Source organism: Patiria miniata, unplaced genomic scaffold (genome assembly GCF_015706575.1).
Source record: "Patiria miniata isolate m_02_andy unplaced genomic scaffold, ASM1570657v1 HiC_scaffold_3, whole genome shotgun sequence".
Classification (NCBI taxonomy): Eukaryota; Metazoa; Echinodermata; class Asteroidea; order Valvatida; family Asterinidae; genus Patiria; species Patiria miniata.
In genome coordinates, this window is record NW_024037069.1 from 38995104 (window position 1) to 39018811 (window position 23708).

At 41.4% G+C, this 23708-nt stretch overlaps 1 protein-coding gene across 2 annotated transcripts; it reads left to right on the forward strand.

Moving 5' to 3' along the window:
* The first annotated feature begins 3664 nt into the window (after positions 1–3664).
* LOC119737031 (leukocyte receptor cluster member 8 homolog) lies at positions 3665–23037 on the forward strand. Of its 2 annotated transcripts, XM_038211096.1 has the most exons (16): positions 3665–3778; positions 6130–6452; positions 7473–7585; positions 8566–8932; positions 9435–9822; positions 10474–10512; positions 10942–11085; positions 11317–11628; positions 13667–13915; positions 14690–14837; positions 15555–15647; positions 17002–17136; positions 17470–17538; positions 18639–18774; positions 19419–19626; positions 20771–23037. In XM_038211096.1, exons 1-16 carry the CDS (start codon positions 3723–3725, stop codon positions 20928–20930), a joined length of 2940 nt encoding a protein of 979 aa, XP_038067024.1. In that variant the 5' UTR covers positions 3665–3722; the 3' UTR covers positions 20931–23037. The 2 variants fall into 2 exon arrangements, with proteins under 2 accessions (XP_038067024.1, XP_038067023.1); XM_038211095.1 differs by lacking the exon at positions 20771–23037 and having other exon boundaries at positions 19419–19933.
* The last annotated feature ends 671 nt before the right edge of the window (positions 23038–23708 follow it).

The window sequence follows — 23708 nt, forward strand, 5'->3', positions numbered from 1 at the left end:
TTGGAAGTCGAAATTGGGGATCGGACCCATCGATGGTATGGGAGATGTATACGGCTCGGAAAAGTTGTTCATCGGGAACACCTTGGCAGTGTGTGCATCTTATCTGATGACATTATATGGTGATATAATAGGAATTTCCCCCAACCGCAAACATATATACCAAGTATGCGCATCTTTTGATCCCATGACTGTGTAAAATGCCCCGACCCAAGGCTCAAACGTTTCCGATGGCTGGCGAGCTAAGTTGGCTTTTGATAGTTTCTCAACTCTCATTATTAAAGTACTTTTTATAAAATAGCCAGTAAACTTGGTCAGCACTTCTGTGTGCAAATGACCTGTGCGTATACCCAAATTGCTTGCAAAGCCTAAGCTAGGGCCAGTATCACAACTTATGTATAATAATGTATTCCTACGTCAATGGGCCAGAATGTTTATTCATGAAACAGAACAATGATATCCAGAGCATTGTTGTATTTTAGTCAACCCGTAACATTAAAGCATTTGTAAAATAAAAAAATTAAAAATAAATTTAAAAAAAGATTGTCATCGAGCTACCACACAGTAGCCCAGTGGATAGCGAGATGAGCTATGGATACAAAGATCCCTGGTTCGAATCCACGTCGTCGCTGCTCATTTTCATCGGCTATTTTTCTTAGGCTCTGAGTTTATCGTTGAGACAATCTTAATTTAAAGGGAAGAGAGAACGACAACCTAAAAGTGTCTTGCAGTGATCCAAAGGAAAAACATAAATTATCGTAAGTGGTACCACTGGAGTTGTGATACTGGCGCTACCGAAGTTTTAGCAAGAGCAACCTCGTTCCCATGCATGCCACGGAAGCCCCTTTAATGGCGAAAGCATTGTTCAGATCATCACAGGGCATTTGCTCTGTACAATTGCACACTCACTTCTCCAGGGGGCCTTGTGAGTATATAATCAGCACGTATGCAGGGTGGTCCAACAAAACCGCAACCTGGCTCCTTGGATAGGAAATTTTGTTAAAAGGAAAATGACACCAAGAACTCCCGATTCAGTTCAGTAGATTTGATTCCAGCGCCATAAGTCAGAGGATATTGGTCTTGGATGAATAACACAAACATGACCAGGATTGAAATCCTAATTGATAATCCTAATTAGAGCCCCTGACTTTGGTTCACAAAAATGGCGCTAGAATCAAAACTACTTCAACACCGAATCGAAAGTTCTTGATATCATTTTCCTTAATTTCAACATTGAATTTCCTATCCATATATATTGTCACCGACACCACGAAGTAACACTCTACCATATTTTTTTCGATTTTCAGTTTTTGGATTTTTAAACATTATTCATCAAGGCCTACCATTGCACGAAGTTTCAAAGCTTCAAGAGCTTTACTTTAATAATTACGCTAAATATCTATGGCAACTTTTGCGCAAAAGTGACAATTTTCGTTTTCACGAAGTAACACTTAAGTTCCATTTACCATTGCAATGCATGGCGCGCACTCTGCTCATAAGTGAGCAAAAACGTTTTCACGAAGTAACACTCTTCTTGTAATAAGTTGTATGAGCGCGCGCGCGCTGACCTGAAGTTGCACTTTCCTCGTGTTGAATACATTGAAGAGTGTTACTTCGTGAAAACGAAAATTTACAGTTTCGCAGCCTTTTCGGTTTCACGAACTAACACTCATCTTTTTTCTCTTATTTCTTGTTTATTTAATACACAATAAAAAGGCGGGTGAAAAACAGCAGATTTAATAAATTCAATTCATTAAGTGTCCACAACGAGAAACCCAACTGAAAATACTCTGTCGTTTTGACGCAAAGTGTTGTTATAGAAGGCGTTCAACTTTAGTAGCCGTTTTCTCTGATTGCTAGTTTTTACTGGTATGTAGATGGGTGTTACTTCGTGGTGTCGGTGACGATATCAATAGTGTGGGTCTCTGAATAGTGGAGGTTGCGGTTGTTTTGTTTTGTTTTGTTTTGTTTTGTTTTGTTTTTTGGGGGTTTTTACCACTCTGTATACCCGGATTCGTAAAGATCATCGATCCTTGTTCTATGATATATCATAATCCGTGTGAATATATGTTAATTGGCGCGGCGGGCATCCACGAATTAATGCCGCGCCGCCATAATTAACAAACATGCAATAGTCGTCTAGTCCGAAATTGATATCCGACAACGACATTAGACTGGTTTCCTGCCCCTCCATTGTCCTTCGGACTTCAACTGTATAAGGACCGCGACAGATAGCTAGTATTTGAAACCTATCATGCCTAAAATGGACACGCTGATGAGCTTAATAGAATCTTGTGAAGGAATTGGGGATGGTATTCTGGGTAACCACAGGGTAACTTATCGTAATTAGGTATAAAGCATCTGGCTGCATCCGTTTTAAACCGCATTTAGTAGCCGATGCGCGCAAATGCTATCCGGAAACTTTCCCATAGAAATGCACACAAGTGATACCGGATGTGATTCCTGTTTCGTTGCAGACCACGGGACAAATTTTGAGCGTCGCATAATATGCAATTTGATCCTTCATGAATTCGGAACGGAGCCTGAGCAAGTTAGTGTCGGGCTGAATTGAAAATTCACAAAACAGATAATTTTTACAGTTTTTCCCTCATTATTACGCTTTTCAACGAAAAAAAGCATTGATGAATGAGAATGATGACTCGGTCTTGAAGGGCCGTTTCAGGTAAATCAGAGCGTGAATTCATCAGCGTATCCCAGCGTCCTGTTTGCAGGGCGGGGGGGGGGGGGGGGGGGGGGTTACGAGCGAAAATGGGAACTAGCTACCGGTCTCCATATATTTTTATGGAGGGCCGGAAACCAGTCCAACGACGACATGAGCTGCAGGCATCTTGCAGGTCACCAACAACTTTCTATACCTTGACAAATAATGACATTTAGCACTCTAAACAATCAAAAGTTGGTCACAAGTCGCTGTTTGTTTTATGAAATATGTTTTGCTTTGAATTAAATACTTTTAAGCATTTTTAAAGCTCTGACGTTATGACAGGAGCTTCTACATGTACACTTGGTGGTACGGTCGGTCGGTCTGTCTGTCTGTCTGTCTGTCTGTCCCCGAAAACATTTTGACAAAAAAAAACATTTCACAAAAAAATTGACCCAAACCATGCCATCGTCAGTAAATAGACTCTTGACGAAAGTTATGCAGGGAAAACGGACTTTGTCTTGATCGATGCGCTTGCGCGTCTATTTTGCATAATTATGTCTGTCCCCGGAAAATTGACCAAAAAACGAGCCCCTTAAGTTATGCCCATAAAATATAACTAACTAATTTTAATTTAAAGAAAAAAAGAAAACAAAAGAAATGAAACACTACACAAAAAACTGCTTGTAAGAACTCGTAAATTTGTTTAAGAAAATTGTGTAACTAGGTCGAAAAAAATTCACGACTTGTCGAAAAAAAAAATCACCAGAAAAATCGCGAAAATATTCACGACCACTTATATGTCCCTCCAGGGCCACCATACGTTGGCGATGGTTGCCGCGTGCGAATTAATTGGCTACGGCTAGCAGTGAACGTAAAATGAAGTGGCTTCAGCCTAGCCACTTTCATAAGTCCATGTATTATTATAAGCCGCAGCCTAAACATTCTAAAGCGGCCGTGTGACGTCACTCTTAGCTGGTACCCAAATATGCTGACAAGTGGATTTGATATCGCAGTAGTACCAGGACACGTGTAAGTAAAACCGTAGTTCGTTGCCGAAACAATGGCAAACGTCGCCTGGACTGGCGTTCAAAATCGTCCTTCGCAGTCACCCCATTGGTAAGAATCCGATCCTGACTGCGTGTTTTTGATAAATCGAATCTTACACTTTCGCTCTGCGTTTTTATTTGTATCCCAGTGGGTTCCTTGATGAGAATATTTCACACGAAGTCTGACCCTATGGTCTGACTACTTCCCTCTGGGCTCTGACTGGAGCTGAGAATGCAAATGCTATGCATGGTGCGCGTGCCGCGCCGATCGACGTCGCTCGCAACTGGGCGTGGTTAATTTCCTCATGGGGGGGGGGGCGACCGGTGTCATATGAAAATCCAACTCCTATGAAAATCCGACTCCTTTTCCCTATTATTGTTAATCCCTTGCACGTGACGGGTCACCCTCCCATACATGCCATATTATGGTCCTAAAAATAGCATATTTATTAGGTCTAATTATCGGACTTTACGCATGCGCAATACTGCCAATGAGGCCATGGATTTGGATATTTACGCTACATGGGGCATGTCGTTGTGAGAACGCTTTCCTGGCATTAAGCCCGGTTGATACTCTGCGCGAAAGCGAACGCGAATTTTGTGACGTCATGGTAAGTTAGTATTCGCGTTGAATCGCATAGCCATGGTACTGGTACTAGCTCTACTGAGTGGAGCGTTGGAACTGGTACCCTCCGTACTAACGTTGGCGCTCCACTGATTAGGCATACTTTGCGACTGGTACGCAGCCAGTAGCAATTTGTACATAGGTACCCACGCTAGGAAAAAAGGTCCCCCCCCCCCAAAAAAAAAACCCGGTTAAGAGAAAACAAATGAGAAAGACAGTTACCCGGATCGATCTACACATTCATGAAATTCCATAAGACCCGTTAAATTGTTCCCAACAAGCGGTAGTTATGAAAGAAAGAGCAAAATAGTCTGAAAACTTACGGAGAGTTTCTTCAGTTCCTTTCACTGGTATTCCATTGAGGGCGTGTGTGTGACGTCACCATCATCAATTGAAGAAAAACAAGTCGTGCTTTATCAATGATACGTGCTCCGATCCACGCCGTACGACAGCCTGGGCTTTGAATACACCCAAGGTGGAGACGGCTGAAACGATCAGTGATCGTTTTTGGTTTTTAAAATGTATAAAAACACGCTGGCAGAGACAGTGAATGTGGCTATCGATTTGAAATGCCCTTTGATAATTGCAATTTCAGAAGAAGAAAAAAACAATAACAATGGGATTTGCATTTGTCAGTATAGTGGCGATGTTTGAGACAAGTTTCATGTTGGTATCTGTCGTCATTTGTTTAGAACGTGTACGTTCTGCACACGGAGTTTGTTTATCAACAGCAGGTGACAGTCGTGTCCCTGCGCTTTGCGTACATGTTTATATGTACGTCCATAGACAATACCTTGGTAGCTCACAGCCACAAAATGATCGCTGTATGATGTGGGTGCTAGACTGGTTGAATTTCACGGATTTGCAACCCAAAAAATAATCTTGAGAATCGTTGAAGCCCCATAACTTCGTCTTTGACATGTGGAGAAGCCAGTAGGTGCTTTCAAAGGTATTTTTGTCAAGTATTTTGAGTGATTTTTGGCAACTTTTGTGGTGTTTGTCGTGGGGCGCTAGTACGACAGACAAAATCCCAAAGGTCAGGAAAGAAGTTCTAGCGCCCCAGTTAGTGGGTCTAGACCATTCAGTAGTCTGGTGGCATGACTATGAGAGAATGTCTAGAAACGGACTAGGTAGGCCTACCAGTTGTTTCTTTTGACACAGTTGCTTGATGTAGTACTAAAGGGGTGTTCGACTGGTTGTTTCATGTGCCAGTCTATTTTTGCATTGCACGTTTTCACGATCTTAAGTTTTGGGATTCAACTACAACGTATTAAACCCTAACTCCCTAGGCCTTTTTGCTAGGATGTAGCCTCAATCCTGCAAAATCCTCCAATTGGCCTCATGGAAAAATAGCATATAGCCTCAATCCTGCAAATTCCTCCGTTATTTCTTGAATATGGTCCATGGAGGGATGACCACTGCCTGAATCCTGCAAAATCCTCCGGCTATGTCTGTCAATAGGCTGAGGCAGAGGCACTGACATCCTGGAGCAGTGCGGAGGATGTCAAGTATAATCAAGGACTAAATTTATGCACAACTGAGCATAAACAACACAAGGTCCGGCCCAAGACCTTGACACAGTGCGTACTCCGAAATCAGCAACGCACTTTTGCCATGTAACCTCAATCCTGCAAATTCCTCCAATTTGCAAAAAGGATTTTGGAGGATTCAGGGCGGTTAGGGTTAAAGAGTCCCACATTTTCAGACTAGTACGTTCCCTACTTCAATGTGTTTGTATATTCCAAGGGTTGCAAGAATTTACTAATGTGACAAACTTTTGATAATTCTGTTTTCAGGGGACAACAGTACAACCAGGGTGTTATGCCTCCGATACCAGGCTCTGCAGGCTCACCCAATGCAAGTTGGGAAATTGCTCGGAAGGCCCTGGAGAAGCTAGGCGATCAGCCGTTACCCGATGCAGCGGGTAGCATCTTAGGCAGCAGCAACAGTGGTAAGTCAAACGAGGCGACCAAATCGGATGCAGGGAAGACGAACAAGAGCCCCAAGAAACAGGCAGGAGACAAGCAACAGAAGAAAGAAGACGCAGGAACAGATCAGCAGAAGCAACAGCTGCAAATGCAACAGATGCAGCAGATGCAACAGATGCAGATGCAGTACGGTACGTTGAAAGTCTTGTGTTATGAGATTAACCCTAACCGCCCTAAATCCTTCAACATCCTCTTTGCCAAAGTGGAGGAATTTGGAGGATAGAGCTTTACGGCAAAAGTGCGTTACTGATTTTGTAGGATGAAATTTGTCAAGGTCTTGGGTCGGACCTTGTGTTGTTTTTGCTCAGCCATGCATAAATGTAGGCATGGATTATGCTTCAAATCCTCTGCACTGCTCCAGGATGTCACTGGCCAGGCCTGAACATATTGACAGTCACTGCCGCAGGATTTTGCAGGATTCAAGCAGTTGGCACCCTTCCACGGACCGTATTCAAGAACAAATGGAGGAATTTGCAAGATTGAGGCTTTATTCTATTTTTCCATGAGGCCAATGGGAGGATTTTGCAGGATTGAGGCTACATCCAAGCAAAACGGCCTGGGGATAAGGGTTAATGAAGATTTGGTCACTGCGAATACATGTGTATCATGAGCTAATGTGAGATATTATCCTGTAATCCCTAGACAGTCCAGCTACATATCCTGAATCTGCCCAAAGCCATTTCTGTTCTGCAAACAAAGAAATGTTTCAAAGTTGTAATTTGTAAATTAGTTTTCTGCACAATGGAGAATTCCGGAGGAATAAGGAAGGTTTTGTAAAAGCACCTGGGAGTTCGGTACTTCAACTGTGTGGATGCGTGCAATGATATGGGTCATTCAGGATAATCGAATGCTCATCGAAAGCGCATGAACTCGCATGAGACAGTCGCACCAGGCTCTTGCATTAATTACGAGCAGAAAAGACATTCGCGTAGCATCACAGTTGCAAGACACTTGACACTTATCCCAAATGATCCTTGACCTGGACTACTTCATCGAGATACCGAACTGGCTTATTGTCACATCAATTTCACAATTTGTTCATACGTGATGCATTTTCAGTTGAGACAAGCTACATTTTATGGTTGAAAAAAAAAAAGATCAATGCAAGGCTTATCGTAATGCTGACAGTTGTTTGTTATTGATACCCACAGCAAACTACTACAGCAATTATCCCGGCATGAACGCATCTCCGTATGGTTACGGGTATGGCATGCCCCCGCCAATGGGCCAGTATGGCATGATGCCAGGCTTTCAGCAGGGACAAGTAAGTTTGTACGGTGATCTTGGTACAAGTCAAAGTATTGGTGTTGAAGATACTGTATTTGCAACGTTCACATGTCCATCAATATTTGTGCTCAAGGTAGAGTTGTAATTGAGTCAGTCACAATTCGCCACAAGTCATCACAACACGATCACAAGTAGTCATCTAATCACTAGTCGACTCACAAGCTATTTTAAATGAACTGTGACAAATGCATTTTTTTGTCTTTGTTCATCTCCTGTTACTTCTGACCTGACATGTGAATTGACTTGTGAATTGACTTGCCATTGACTCGTGATTGGCTCTACTTCAGCTCTGGCTCAAGGCACTACATCAATATCATTCCGGCTTATCAAGCCCATACACATTCCTAAAACCATCTCAGTTTCATGATCAGTGTACAGATAGAGGGCTGAATCATTCACAACCATCCTTGGTTGGTTGGTACTTGGTTGGTTCTTCTCCTAAGGACTTCCACAAGGGAGTATAACTAGGAGGCCAGAAACACCGGGACAAACCCCTTCTCTTAGCGATAAGTGTTACTGGGTTCTTTTACGTGCGTTAGGCCTTATACGACACACGGGACCTCCGGCTTAACGTCCCATCCGAAGGACGAAGCAATAATGGTTAAGTGCCTTGCTTAAGGGCACAAGTGTCCGGGCTCGAACCCACGCCACTGTTGCCTCTGAAACACCAGAGCATGAGTCCGGTGCTCTTAACCGCTAGGCCATGACACTCCTAAACTTCCTCCAAAGTGTCATGGTAGAAGACATACACTATCGTCTGAACTCCAACCCATAATCTGCAGAGTTGCCCACAAGTTTCCAAGTCTGGTATTCCAAATAACTACTGAGCTGTTCAAAATCATAATATATTTTTACTTTTGAGAAAAAAAAACTGTGTTTCATTCCAAATTAATAAGCAATTGCAGTTTCTATTGTAAATAACCACATGTTCTTGACCCATGTTTGTGTTTTCCATAGGATATGTATCAGCAGTACCAGCAAGGAATGCAGGGTAACTTCCCCACCCACCCTCCGCCCCAGGGTCCGCCGTTCCCGCCGGGCGTCCCCCCGCCCAGCCAGCCCCCGCCCCAGAACCCCCCGCTACCCGCCACGCCCGCCGACGGTGTAGGTAAGACCACAGGTGAGGACAAACCAGGTAAAAACGGCAGCAACTCGCAGGGTGGTGCAGGGGCTCCCAGGGGTGGGGGCACCGGTGGGGGGATGGGTCAAGCTGACCGGGGCGGTCCAGACAGGGGTTATGGCTACCCAGGCCCCATGAACAGGGACTCCCAAGTGGGGACTCCCAAGAGAGCTGCTGACGACTGGAACTCGCCACCTCTCAAGCGTAAGTCACAACCTCCTGTTCGAACAAATTGTGGTCGTTGATTCACATCATAAGGACGACATCTCTCTGGATAATTTTTACAATTTTTAGCATTTGGTCCGTTCTGTATATGCTGAGAAGCAAAATCCTTCTTGACCTCTAACCCTGCTCCAAATGTTTCATAATGATCCGGCAGAATCTAACAATATCGAACAACAAAATTTAAAAAAATCATTCATTTCTTCAATTTTTTTGTCTGTTGGATCTTGTTGGAAACAGCAGGATTATGGTTAATACTCACATTGCCCTTTGATTCATACTGTCAAAAAACTTCAAAAGAGTAAATGACCAATTTTCATCTGAAGTCAACTTAAAGTAACATGAAAGAAATGCACCTGAGTATTGAGGCACAGTTAAAATAGTGCCAATGTTCCCTGCAAAAAAAATAATCTTTCATGTTTTTACCGCAGACATCTCTAAATTTGGATGAAGAAACATGATTATTTTTTCCTTCCCTGTGCAGAGCCCTCTGATACAGGAGGTATTAGGTTTAATATGCGTAAGAGACCAGGGTTCCCCACGGTAGGCAACATGGACAGCAGCCCTAACAACACCCAACAGCAGCACCAGCAGCCACAGCAAAGAAATCAGCAGTTTCAAAGGCAGCAGCAACAGCAGCAGTACTGGCAGAAGAACCATCGGCAACAGCAACAGTTCCATCAGCAGCAGAGACAACAGCAACAACATCCGCAGCAGCAACAACAGCAGCAGCGGCAACAGCAGCAACAACGCCAGCAGGGCAGCAGACAGCAAGGTTACCAAGGGCCCCCAATGCAGCCTGGCGCCCAGCCATCTGTCGGGGCCAGTGATAAAAGCAAGGAAGCAGATAAACCAACTGCTCAGGCTCCAAGGTAGCCTTTCAAATATTGTTATTATTAATGTTCCTCTCATCCAGAAGAATCCTGTCTGTGCCAATAAAATCTTACTCTCGTTTCTCGGCCATGCCTAACCCTATATGGGGCCGCATAGCATACTGTCTGTCTGTTTCAACTGGTTCTTTACAAAACCACACTGACTCATGCGAACCACAAACTTACTCTCACTGCTGACTTACCATACAAACCTTCTGATCTTAGGCTTAACCCTGACCTAACCCCTTCCAGATCCTTCAAACTCTTCCAGGAGCTCTTTGAGGATTTTGTGTAATTCAGGATGGTAGATCCCATCCACTGTTACTAAACAGGGAGGTGCATGCTTCTTGAAAGTTCAAAGTACAAGCGTTTGGTTACCATCATAGAGGAGAACTTGGGGGAATTCAGGAAGATTCCTAGTAAAAATGTTGGAGGAGTTTAATTTTCAGGTGGTCACCTACGTATATACTTGCTTCCTCAAGAGCGACATGTGAGAGTCTTTCATAAACTGACAAAGGGAATTTTGTCACTATTTCCATACTTGGATGATACGGTACGTAATTTTAAGATAATAGATTTTGACATGTACTCAACTGGTGTCAGACCAGTGCAAGATGATTTATACCTTGTGTTTCTTGTATTTGTTTACAGTACTCCAGCATCGCACACTGATTGGCCAGACAGCTTAAAGTAAGTTGAGCCTTACCACTGTATTAATTCAGCCAAGTTAGAAACAAAAGTAACTTCCCGAAGACTGAATTCCCACAGTGTATTCCTAATGAGCAAATAGTTAATTTTACTGCTGCTAGTGAATTTGACAGTTGTTCAGTGTGATTAATCAAACATTATGCTCACTGCCATGTGATTTTTGTTGGATTGAATGTTTGCATTCTTATGTGTATTGAGTGTGATGTTGTTTTAGTCGTCCACTCATTAAGGGATGAATGCTACAGTAAACAAGGCCAGTTTACCACCACACTCGACAAGGCAATACCGTGCTTTGTCTCGTGTTGTAATCTGCACACAGATATTTACAATGGCCTTTTTAGGTTTCTTAATAATAAAAATGTTTCCATCACAGAGCCCATTCGAATAACACGATTTTGACTTCTCTCGCAGGGAATACGTACAGAGAGCTTTCAGTTGTTGCGATTCCGAAATTGACAAAGATGCCATTGAAGCCAAATTAAAAGAAGTACTCACAGAATCCTTCACCGACGGATCAGCCTGGACTAAAGATTGGGATAAGCAGCCTCTACCGAAGTAGGTTTCTCACTTTCTGCCTCAACTGTTAACATTCAGTCTCCTAGAAATTTGGTGGTGTTTGACTCTTTCTATTTTCTTTATTTTTTTGCATTTTTTTGCAAATAGTAGTAAATAAAAATCTTTAAAACATATTAGTGCACCAAAGGTAGTGTTGCATTTATATTTACATTTTTTTAAAACTCCCTTGCTGTGCTTATTTCCAATGCTTTATACTTTTTTCCATTGCAGTGAACTATTATCAAGCCCAAAGAAAGCGTCCCGATGGGGCATGTCCGCAAACACCCCAAACCAACCCCCTCCGCCCCAGCGGACTCCGCCACAGAGCATGCAGTCACGCCAGGGCCAAACGCCCAACTTCGACAGCCGGCACACGGCCACGCCGGTCAACTCGCGTACCGGACGTAGAATCTATGGATTCGTGCGGGAACGCTCTCACAGTCGCTCCAGATCGCGATCCTGGAGTCGGTCCAGAAGTAGAAGTAGGAGCAGAAGTAGGTCACCTTACTCCCGGAGGTCAAGCAGAAGACGACGGTACAGCGGGTAAGAGGAATTGAAGAAAAGTCCTTAACCCTAACCTCCCCAACTCCATCAAAATCCATCCCCCCATTTTGGTAGGATTTTTGGGGAACTTGGTCCTGCAGGCCTGGTTTGACTAAATATTGATGGAGTATGATGGACTTGGGCCTGGAAGCCTGAAGCAGTGCTAGGGGAATCGGATTGATTTTGCCTAGCATTCTGTACTGCTGTTGTCATTTAAGCCATGTGTATTTAAGTCCATCAATATCCACCGGAACTGCAGTGGTGGATTCCATTGTGTCATGTATTGGAAGCTAAGCTGAGTAACGAAATAAAGCAGTCGACACTCAGTCAATGGAACTACTTGTAAATCTTTCAGTACTTAATCCAAGACATGCATTCCAGTTATGGTGAGTTTGATTCCCCAATTCTCGAATGTCCCCAATTTTGCGATCGTGTACATATTATATGGGAGGTCTTCCTAAAAAAAGTACAAACAAAAGAGGGACATTAGGGGGTCCCCGATTGCAGGCAAATACACACTTGTGTGGGTTTGTTTTGTTAATACTAATAGCTAATAAATGTTTGCATTCTATGTGTATTGAGTGTGATGTTGCTACAGTGATCCACTCATTAAGGGATGAATGCTACAGTAAACACAGTCAGATTACTACCATACTCAACAAGGCTATGCTATGCTTTATCATTTGGTGTAATCCGCACATAGTCTTTGAAGTTTAATATTTCCTGCCGGATTGGAAAACCAAGAGATACTTAACCCAAACCTTCCCTGGCCCTTCAAAAATCAACATGGAAGTGTAAAGATGTTGGAGAATCGAGAAAAGTGAGATCCCAGCCACTATAACATTACATGGGATGATGCTATTTGAAATTTAACATGCAAATCAGACAACCATTATTTCCTTCACAAATGTGACCCACCCCACAAAAAAGGGTATTATGTTTCAAAAAAAGTTAAATTGACTTATATACATTGTTGGAAAGCCCACAACGTAAGCTTTCATTGTGTATATAATAGACCTCCATACCCCTCCCGGTCTGGAGATATGACATATTTATTACTTCCTTGGAGTTCAAATTACACAACTTAGAAAACAGGCTTTGAAATAGCTGACTCTGTTGTGGATTTGGGAACCGTTGCACTCGAAATGGTAGTTTTTTCCTCTTTATTCATCAAAATCAACATTTCTGTGAATGAAACGTGAAACTTTAAGTATTTAAGATGTCATTCATGACAAAAAATGAAAATCACATTTTGACGCAATTTTCACCCTCTCAACGTTGAGCGGGCCATTACACGATAATGCACAGCGCGACTTAATACCCTTTTTGTGGAGGCACCTAGGTAGTTAAGATTTGTTTAAATTCATTATTAAGTTGAAAAGTCACAGTCAAAAGTTTCAATCCAGAATTTCCCCTGCTATTCCCCATGTAAAGGCAAGTCACCAACAGTCGGACCACATGCAGTGATGCATGGTATTAAAGCACTGTGATTAGTCAAACTCAATAAGTAATTATCAGTAGTAGGTAAATTAACTTCTGGTTTATCAATCGCCTTCAGTCAAATCATAGCTGTATCAAGTTACAAGAATAGCCATGGACCTTATTCACTTATTTGTCGTGTTCCCTGAATGTGTTTCATAAATTGTGAACTGTTGAATGGGATGGTGCCAGACTATTTATTCATTCTAGCCTCACTTTCAGGGTTTTTTTTTTAAATGCTGGCTTAAAACATTAGGGTATGTTTAATCACAAATTCTAAATTATTCATCAGCACAGACTGGTATTCATTTGTAACGTCATTGCTTTCATTTCTCTACACAAGTTCCAAAAATGAACATTTTACCTCACTCTTAATTTAATATGGCCGACTCGTGAATAAGGCCCATAGCGAGTCAAGGTTGCTTTTAAAGTTTTTGTAGGTCTTCCAAACAGTTAAACAACAGTCACTTGATTGATCTTAACTGCTACGAGAGCTTTGATCAATTTGTCAGCTAGTGAATTGGGGTTACAGTTCCTAAGTGTTTGTCTCTCCTCACAGCGACAGCGATTCGGACAGCAGACACAGCAGGGACCGCCGGGACGACTACATCCCCCTCCGCGGAGACTGGAGGGAGATGCAGCTAGAGAAGGCCCAGGAGAAAGGACGAGTGGGCAGGGGCAGGGGCAAAGGTCAGGATAGGGGTCGCGGACGGGGCAAAGGTCGAGGTAGAGGTCGTGGTAATGAGGCTAGCGAGTCCAACAAGGCTGACAAACAGAAGAAGGTTGGCAAAGGAAGAGGAAAGCAGCAGTAAGTTTTTGTGTTTCCCAACAATTGTATTTGTGTTTTAAAAAAAAAAAAGAGGTTTTTTAGTTTGTATATTTTCTTCCTACTGAACGGAATTTACTCTTGTTTCCTAAGTTGGCATGCCGTCTTGGATATCTTGCATCGGCTCTATTCTTTCAAATTTTACTCAGCGTTACTTTAAACCATAGATTCAGCATTATAGTGGGGCAGATAGGGGAAGTATTTGGGGAATTGTGCCTTTGATGATACAAGTATGGAATTTGGCACACAGTCAGAGTATGTCTTAAGAAAGATATGTGGCTATAGGGCCATCGCAGATTTGTCCTTTGGAAAAATATGGGTAAAGTAACAAGCAATTTTCAAAATTTTCATATTGGCTGCCATTGCTTGTTATTCTACCTATATTTTTTCGAAGGACAAATCTGCGATGGCCCTATAGCCAAATATCTTTCTGATGACATACTCTGACTGTGTACCAAATGCCATGCTTGTATCATCAAAGGCACAATCCCATCACCTATCTGCCCTACTATTAGGCTCAAAACTGTCTGATAAGAGTTTAATCAGATTGCATTTTATTGTAACACTGTAACATTGTGATTTAAATTTACTTTTGAAGTTTGTCCAAGCACATTGATTTAAAGACACGTTCAATTTGGAGTTGTACATACAAGTAACTGCTTTAGAGGTTTCAAATGATGTCTGGGGATTTGCTTGTTTTACAATGCAATTACAAAACTTTATACCTGATTTGAAATGCCATTTTTTTTTTTCCAGAAACGTAAAAGTGTTTGAGTATGAAGACCCACAGAAACAAATGAGAATGCAGAAACGAGCAGCACGCTTCCAAGACATGCTTGGAGACTCAGCTTCCAAAAAGAAACAAAGAACTCAGAAACTCACGCTACAGATTGACGGATTCTTGGTGAGTTTGTTTTCATCAACATAAAGGAGTAACCAGAAGGACAGTGTTGTCAAAGTCGATTCTAAATTGACCATTGGCTGGTTATGCTTAACCCTAACCCTAAGGCACTTTGCTAGGATGCAACCTCAATCCTGCAAAATCTTCCAACTGCCTCCTTGTAAAATTTGCATACAACCTCAAACCTCCAAAATCATCCATTATTTCTTGAATTTGGTCATTGGAGGGGTGACCACTGCCTCAATCCTGCAAAATCCTCCAGCAAGCACTATCAATATGTTGAGGCAGAGCCAGTGACATCCTGGAGCAGTGTGGAGGATTTCAAGTATAATCTAGGCCTAAATTTATGCACGGCTGAGCATAAACAACACAAGGTCCAGCCCAAGACTTTGACACAGTGCATCCTTCAAAATCAGCCACACATTTTCGCTATAATAGCCTCAATCCTACAAAATCCTCAATTTTGCAAAGAGGATTTGGGAAGGTTTGGGTTAAAATCATGTCTAGTGAACTGCAAATCCCTTCATTCTAAATTCATTGTCACTGAATCTCATAACTTCTTACACTGCCACCTCTATGATAGTCGGGTATCTTTTAATTCTTGCTTATTGGGATCACATATTGTCCCTGGCATCTCGAATGAAACTTTACAAAAGCATGTGCCCCTAATTTTATACATAAAATTCTGACAGAATATTTCCTTTGTTTGTTTCACTGCAGCAAGGGAATGAGGAGGAGGATTCAGGCTGGTCCCTTGAACCGATCGTTGGTACAAGCCAAGAAATCACCAAGCAGTACTTGCGTCTTACCACGGTAGGAAAAACGGTCACATTTTGCAGTTAACACAATGAAAAAGTGTTTTTAGATTATTTCTGTCACAAAATTCAGGATGAAAGTTTTCTAAACGTAGTGCAAACAGGTAAAAACAGACAGCAGTCTGCTGAAGTGGCAATTATGTATCAGAAATCTGAAACAGTTGTTTTTTTTGGTGAAATCATAACTTCTGGTATTTTATTATTTATCCTTCATTTAAGATTTGATGAAGAATTATCGTCTTTTGGGGCACTTTTAAAAAGAATGGTTTGCACTCTTTAAAGGGAATATACATCATTTGCTTTTGCTGTAATTTTCAGAAATGGATGGAATTGGGGGGTTGGAAATATAAAGCAAATATAGTTGCACTGACTTTTTGGAGGTTTTGGGTTCGAAAATGCTATAAAAACCAAGAAAAACGATCATTTTCCTGTAGTCTGGTTCCCTGACTCCATATAAGAAGAAACAGAGCAGTTTACATACATTGGGGAATTGTAAGGTCAGGAAACCAGTCTAGCTGGCTCGTACCCGTTCATAGGTTTGTAATCGATTGCAAACAAGTGCAATGGTCAATTGGGGCCAGTATTTGAAAAAAAGCCAGTTGTTTCCAACGCTGATCGGCCGATCAGCGTTGGAAATTGATACAAAAATACCACTTTTCTTGAAAATGACAGTATACCAGGTGCCATAATTTTACAGGATGCTTCAGGCTGTCATTTACCAACATCCTATTAAGGTATTTCGCAAAAACTTGGTAGTTTTTTTTTTCGATGTTTGCAAATGTTGTATATTCCCTTTAAAACTTTTGTGCAACTTGTCAAAAATACATTTTGCATGGAAAATGAGAAAGTTTTTGAACACCCCAAAATCTTGATTGCAATTTGGAGTAAACCATTACCCATACAGTAGAATGCCGCTATAACGAACATTGCGGGATCCACAGAAATTGTTTATTATAGCGATCGTTCGATATAGCAATTTTAAGCTGCCGGTGCTCTGGTACTCACTTTTCAATAAATAGCGCCCTTCAGAACTTCACCCTGCACGCCCTGGCAGTTACTGAAAGACTACAGGTGGCTTTCCCCTTCTATTCCTTGGGAATATAATAACTACTTGTCACTCTTCTATTGACATTTTTCAACAACAGTGTTCGTTATGTTTTGTACACAAAAATCGGGAGCCAAGGATGACATTCAGTGTAGCCAAATGTTCGGTATAGTGGTGTTCAGTATAGCGGTGTTCAGTATAGCGACGTACTAGCAGTGAGAAGAAATGTGCCATGTTGGGAGTCTGGCCACACCACAATCCATGATGAACCGTCAATATGTTCTGTACTTGTGCTTATATTCCCCAGGCACCCGAGGCCTCCACAGTCCGTCCTGTCCCGGTCCTCAGAAAATCCCTGGCCATGGTCAAGGAACACTGGAGGACCAAGCGGGACTATGTCGGTGTGTGTGAACAACTCAAGTCCATCCGTCAAGATCTCACAGTAAGTTTGAAACACCAACGCTGACAATTATTTTAAGAGGGCACAGTAACAAGTTTGTTGTGAACCTTTCCGAAAGTTTCTGGTACCTATTTGGTTACTTTTGCAAAGTATTGGGAATGAGTTTCAGCTTGGGATATTTCAGTTTTGAATCCCTCAAAATATTACAAAAAAATTGGTGCAGACTTCCATTGACTTCAAATCTTTTAAAACCTCTTGAAAAAATATAAAGATTGAAGACAGAATCATGTTTATATTTTAGTGATAGAATGCTTTCTGTTGTTGATGTACACATTTACACTAATGTAAATTATTTAAATGGCTTTTACTTCTTAGGTGCAGTGCATAAGAGATAATTTCACTGTTGAGGTGTACGAGACCCACGCAAGAATTGCTCTCGAAAAGGTGAGTTAATCTTACGGAAAGTCAAACAGTCTTCAAACTCTTGGCCATAAGTTACATACAGGTCCAGAATCGTGCTGTTAATAAACCTGGCTTTGTAAAGGATGCTTCAAAGTCTGTCACTGTGCATTAACCCTAAACCCTGCCAGGTGGAACCCTGCATCAGGTGGAAAAGTCAGGTGCACTTTGATGCATTCAGCTGCCAACACCAGTGCATGAACAGCCGCTTCTGAGACAATGAGAGCTAGTCTCATTGAACAATGCCACAGTTGTATCCTGCTGCGTTGGGTGCCCACAGACTTGAGGCACTTTGGCCTTGAGACTTTTGGCATGATGGATCTTGCTGCACTGGGCAGGCTTGTCACTTAGTCGAGTGTTGCATGTTGCTGCGTTTGGCAGGATTTTCAGCCAAACTACCCTTGAGGGTTTGGATTAAACTAGTGGCACATTTTGTAAAATCCAAACAAAAAAAGTGACCCTTTAGCTCCCTGTAAAGTAGTGATGCCTTGGCTGTATGCCCTGAATTTATCCAAATACTGCAAAACCAATAAGCCATTTGCCTGTTAAATTTGAATAAAATCTGGAACGCTGACTTAATACAATGCTTTGCACATTTTAACCTAGCATTCTCCCGATCAAAGAGACTGTTACTATATCACGTGATTCGGGGCAAGCCTTATGCTAGCAACCCCCAGCTCCGGCATGGTCTGGTGTCTTTGTGCCATTCTCACCCATTGTGAACGATGTATTGGTGCTGAGCGTCTCTTACGTAACTATGCAAGAGCTTGCCCCGAATCATGTGATTAGCAACAGTGTCTTTGGTCTGGAGAATTCATAGTTAAAATGTGCCAAGCATTCTGAGCAAGTCATTGTACCAGACGTTTTTCAAATGTAAATCCCAAAGGGTATAGGTTACACGCAAATGGCTTATTGTTCACAGTGGAGGTCTATATGAGGCTGTTTTACCACTCTGTCTTCTGACAGTTGAATTTTGCCACGCCCACAACCCCCAGCCTTTTCGGAGCAACCAAACCAATTTCTTTATAATTTCCACAAGCAGAAGGCAAGACCTAACAATCTTTCCTTTTTTTCCATGAACCTAGGGTGACCGAGAGGAATTCAACCAGTGTCAGACCCAGCTCAAGGCCCTCTATGCTGAGGAGAATATCGAGGCCCAAAACATGAAAGAGTTCACTGCGTATCGCATACTCTACTGCCTGCTCACCAAAAATACACTCAGTATCCTTTTTATTAGTAAATGCGTTTTCTTATTTTATCTCTTTTATTTTTATTTTGTAAAGTTGCCAGATCGAGGCTCTGCATGCCCATGGCGAAGTGTGAAAAGAGCGAATGATTTCGAGTCAAAGAATTTTGAAAAACATTGTATTTCCAGATCAATTGTTGCCCCCTCCTATCTTGGGCTAATACATGTATTGAAATATAATACTACTGTATGCTAACTGAGTATTCGATGTCAACAAATAGTTGGCAACGGCAAATTTTTTTGTAAACTGTATTAAAAAAAAATTGCTTTTTGATAATAGTCTGATGTTGGGCAGTCAGGGATGGGAGGGGCAGGGTGCTGTAATGACAAGGGGTGTAAACCGACGTGTATAAAGGGTTTTGACAAAACTTGACATTTTCAATTCAAATCAAACCAATAATGCAGAAGTTGCTACATATACACATGTAACACCAAAAGCAAAAACACAAGTCTGTTTTTTTTTGTCAATGGCATCAGTGGCCCTGGTATTTTTTGTGTAACAAGATTGTACACGTTGCAACAATCCAAAAATTATATTTGTTCAGTCTTGAATTTTCACATTTCAGTAAATTTAGTTTTCCACAATTTATGTTTACAGTCCTTAACCCCAAACCCACAGGTCTTTCCACTGACTTGGCCAACCTTAAACATGAAATCCGTAAAGACCCCATGGTCAAGCATGCCCTGGCCCTGCGCTCGGCCTGGGACCTGTCCGATTATCATACTTTTTTCAGGCTGTACCGTTGTGCGCCGGGCATGGCCGCCTTCTTGATAGACATGTTTGTGGAACGGGAGAGAAAAAGTGCCTTGGCCACCATTATCAAATCGTATGTATTTACTTCGGTGCAAGTCAATGACCATTTTTTTCATTATTACCAATTCAGTTTGTTCAGAAAAATTCAAAAGTTGCATTTACTTGAAATTCAAAATGGCCCCCTTTTTGTCTCGTCTGGACTTTGTTCAGAAAAGAGACCATGCAACCACTATGTCTGTTCGTATGTATGTATGCTATGGTATTTTGGTTAATGTTTCAAGGAATTGGTCTCATTTCAAAACTTGAAGTCCAATTGGAACCAAACTTAAATCATTGATGCAACATGGGAACCTTCATATGTTAATGATGTCAAAGGTCACAAACAAAGGTCATATGGGGTCAAGTTGTAAAATGGGCTGAAAATGTAAAAGTGGTCTCATTTCAAAAGTCAATTGGAACCAAACTTGGGTCATAGATGCACCTTCACATGATAATGATGTCAAAGGTCACACACCAAGGTCAAAGGTCACTCTTTCAAGATAATCGCAAAAGCAGGCGAGATGCGTGGTTCGAGAACCGCCTTTTTTATCATTTTGTTCTCCCCTTTTCCCACTTTTGTGAGGGAGGTTTTGCACAGTTGAATTTCATTTCATGTTCAAATTTGAATTTTTTTGTAAATTCAGTGTCTGCCACTTTTGTCTTGCTAATTCTTGTGATGGATAGGAAAAGATTGAATCTTTCATTGTCTTTTTTTTCTTTTGTTTCGCATTCTTTTACCAAAAACATTTGTGACAATTTTAAGAAGATATTAAATTCATGTGTAACCTTCATTGAATTAATTTGCATCTTTTTGAACAGCTAATCGAGGTAAGGTTTTACATAAGCACAGTTAACAAAACAAACTTTTTTTTTACCTTGTGTTAAAACTTGAAACTTGGTAAGTATAGAATCTGTCCTACATGTAAATTGCATACAAGATTCAGAACCTTTGACTAATGTTTTAGTATATGCGTACCATTGTGCTAGAATAGAGATGTCTAACACAATGGTATGCACACATTGGACATTATTTTGTTTGGTAAGTACAACATATGCATGCTTCTTCATTGCAGGAAAATCATAAGAGTAAGTATATCAGTCATATTTTATCCTTCTACTTTACATATAATTGTGTTCGTTTTGTTAACGTTTTCTTCCCTTGTGTGGATAAATCTTAGATTCCGGCCCAATCTGGACGTAGCGTTCGTTGAGCGTGAGCTGGGTTTTGAGAGTCCCGAAGCATGCCTTGAGTTCTTGAAAAGCTGCGGGGCAACGCTGACGGCAGATGACGCTAAGTTGGACTGCAAGACGAGCATGGCTATCTTGTCTTCTCTCTAGGGAGGGTGGTGGGTGGTGCCATTTTCCCTTTTTTTCGGGATTCGACCCTGCCTTTTTAGTCCAGTTGTAGTTAAATCTAGTTTTGGTCGGAGTTTCGGATGGACCATCCCTCCACACCACGAGTATCAGATTCGTCCAGCCTTCGAGATCCAGGCGTCTTAAATGTAGTGTTGATTGGCGCTTCAAATGGATCATCCCTTTACACAATGACAATTACAGCCAGCCTCCAAATGATCCTTAATCCACCTAGTTCATCCCAAAGTCTACTCAAGTTGGTCCTCAGCACGTCTACCTTCTATGCGATGTAAGGAAGCTCAGATTCTCAACCGAACACTACACTCCTATGTTCCTGTCCATGCTAGATCCAGGTGTCTGAAATGTAGTTTTGATTGGAGCTCCAAGTGGATCAAACCTTTTACACAATGACAATTACAACCAGCCTCCAAATGATCCTTAATCCACCTCGTTCATCCCAAAGTCTACTCAAGTCTGTCCTCAGCAAGTCTACCCTCTATGTGACATAAGGAAGCCCAGATTCTCAACCTAACACTATACACCTATGTTCCTGTCCAAGCTAGAGCCAGGTGTCTGAAATGTAGTTTTGATTGGAGCTTCGAATGGATCATCCCTTTTACACAATGACAATTACAACCAGCCTCCAAGTGATCCTTAATCCACCCAGTTCATTCCAAAGTCTACTCAAGTCGGTCCTCAGCAAGTCTACCCTCTATGTGACATAAGGAAGCCCAGATTCTCAACCGAACACTATACACCTATGTTCCTGTCTGAGCTATACTGGATATCGAATCAAAGTGCCCCAGATGTCGCCACTTTTGGATGTGGTCGTCTTCAGCTCCACATCTCAGCAGCATATCCCCACTAACTCGATCATGTCGCATCATTTAAGCATCGCGTCCAGGCTTGTATTTTTCCTGGTTTTATGAAAGTGTACCTCGAGTCATATATTTGCGTGTCGCTGATTCAGTGTTCCAAGATAGCCACATAGTTGTCTCGCCGCTACAGTATCATGTGCCAGTGCAACCAGTAATATCTACAGCTACAACCGAACTGTTGTCAGTCTCCAGAAATCTATGGATTTGAAGCTGTAGTTGAAGTTTTGAAGTCACATCCAGAGAAAGGTGAAGTTATCAGGAGTCTTGTAACAACCACCATGCAGATTTTCCTAAGTTGATGTAACCAAAGTTGAAGGTCTTCTAAAATCAAACCGTCTGGTAGTAATCAGAGTTAATCCTAATTGGCAAACATTTTCAAGTCCGAAAAATGAGCCTGATCTCCAAAAAAAAATGACTGTGAACTAAGCAATATTTCAATGTCTTCTGATGTCTGAGTGCTTCTCCGCCAGCTGAAACCTTGATGTTCAACCATTTCTTCCAGCGTTGGATTCACTCTACCCTTCCCCCCCAGCCCACTCACCCACCCTCCAAGCAAATTTTGTGGACTGTTCTTTCCCAAGTCCCTGCAAGTTGGAGTTTAATATTTTGACAACCTTTCTGAGTCTTTTTACAGGATGATCGACATCACAAGAGCTGTTAACTTTTTTACATTTCATTATGATCTGTTTCACAGGTATAAATGGCAAACATTCCAAAGACTTGTTGTTCGGTCATTTTTATCTGTCTTCCAAATCTTCCAATTTTTTTTTTTTTTTTTTTTTTTTTTTTAACTGTTGCCCTTTCTGATACAAACTAATATGCTGTGACATGCTTTCCATTTTGTGTTGTGACCACTGAATTTATATTCATGTATTCATTGCTACAAGGTAAAGATTATATTATATTGAAGAGCATGACTTTCCCATGTTTGTCAAGTTGCAATAACCATTCGGAAGGTGCTGATTTGTATCTTGTAAATGTCTCGTGTGAACTTGTAAGCCTTTTAGGTATTTATGTTTGTTTCTAGGTGATGGAAACGGACACCATTTAGAAAATTCATCAATTTAACAAAAATGTTAACACCTGTTGCTACCTGTTACTCATGTTCATCTTCTCGTTTACTTGAGTGTGCACGGTGTTTGTCAAATGATATCACAGTTGCAGCTCAGTCATTTCATATTGTATATTCACTACATGTATTTGGTTTCAAAGAATGTCTTTAGGCCAAGAAAAAAATATAACATTGAGAGAAAAAGCTAGGGTTGGTGGTAGGGTAACATCGCACAACCGACCAACTGACAAAAAAAATGAAAATATAATGAATCCAAAAAATGCAGGCTGATGTCTGCAAAATGCAGGCATGCAACTTTTCCTCGAATCCGCTGATTTCCTCGTTTTTAATTTCTCATGAATGCCAATATACAAATTGAAAAAAATACTTTACAAAGTCTTGTGTGGTTTGGAATTGCCTTGTTTTTTTCTAAATTCCCAGTTGCATGCCTGAAAAAGTAGGGTTGGGATGACATCAGAATTTTTTTAAATAAAAATAAAAGGTTCTGGACGATTTTCTAGATTGGGCGGGGCAAGTGGAAAAACGGTGGTTGTTTTTTTCTTGGCCATATCAAACTGACAATGTTATGGTAAAATGTTACATGACTTAAGTCTGAGCTTGGAGGTATGGCTTGAAAATACTGTGATTCTCTAACATCCACGGATTTTGTATCAAATTTAGCAGTGAGGATTGCAAGTTAGTATTGGCATTTCAGAGACTCGGTAGACTGCAGGGTGCCACCTTGATAGTTTCTTTTTGTGATGGATTAAGATTTTCTGTAATGCAGGCAGCATGTGTGCTATGGATATGGGTGCCTTTCTTTGTGAACGGTAG

Coding starts and splice junctions, on each gene's coding strand:
- LOC119737031 (XM_038211095.1), top strand. CDS start 3,723: ATGGCAAACGTCGCCTGGACTGGCGTTCAAAATCGTCCTTCGCAGTCA. Junction 6,453..7,472: donor ACAGATGCAGATGCAGTACG/GTACGTTGAAAG, acceptor TGATACCCACAG/CAAACTACTACAGCAATTAT. Junction 8,933..9,434: donor GAACTCGCCACCTCTCAAGC/GTAAGTCACAAC, acceptor TTCCCTGTGCAG/AGCCCTCTGATACAGGAGGT.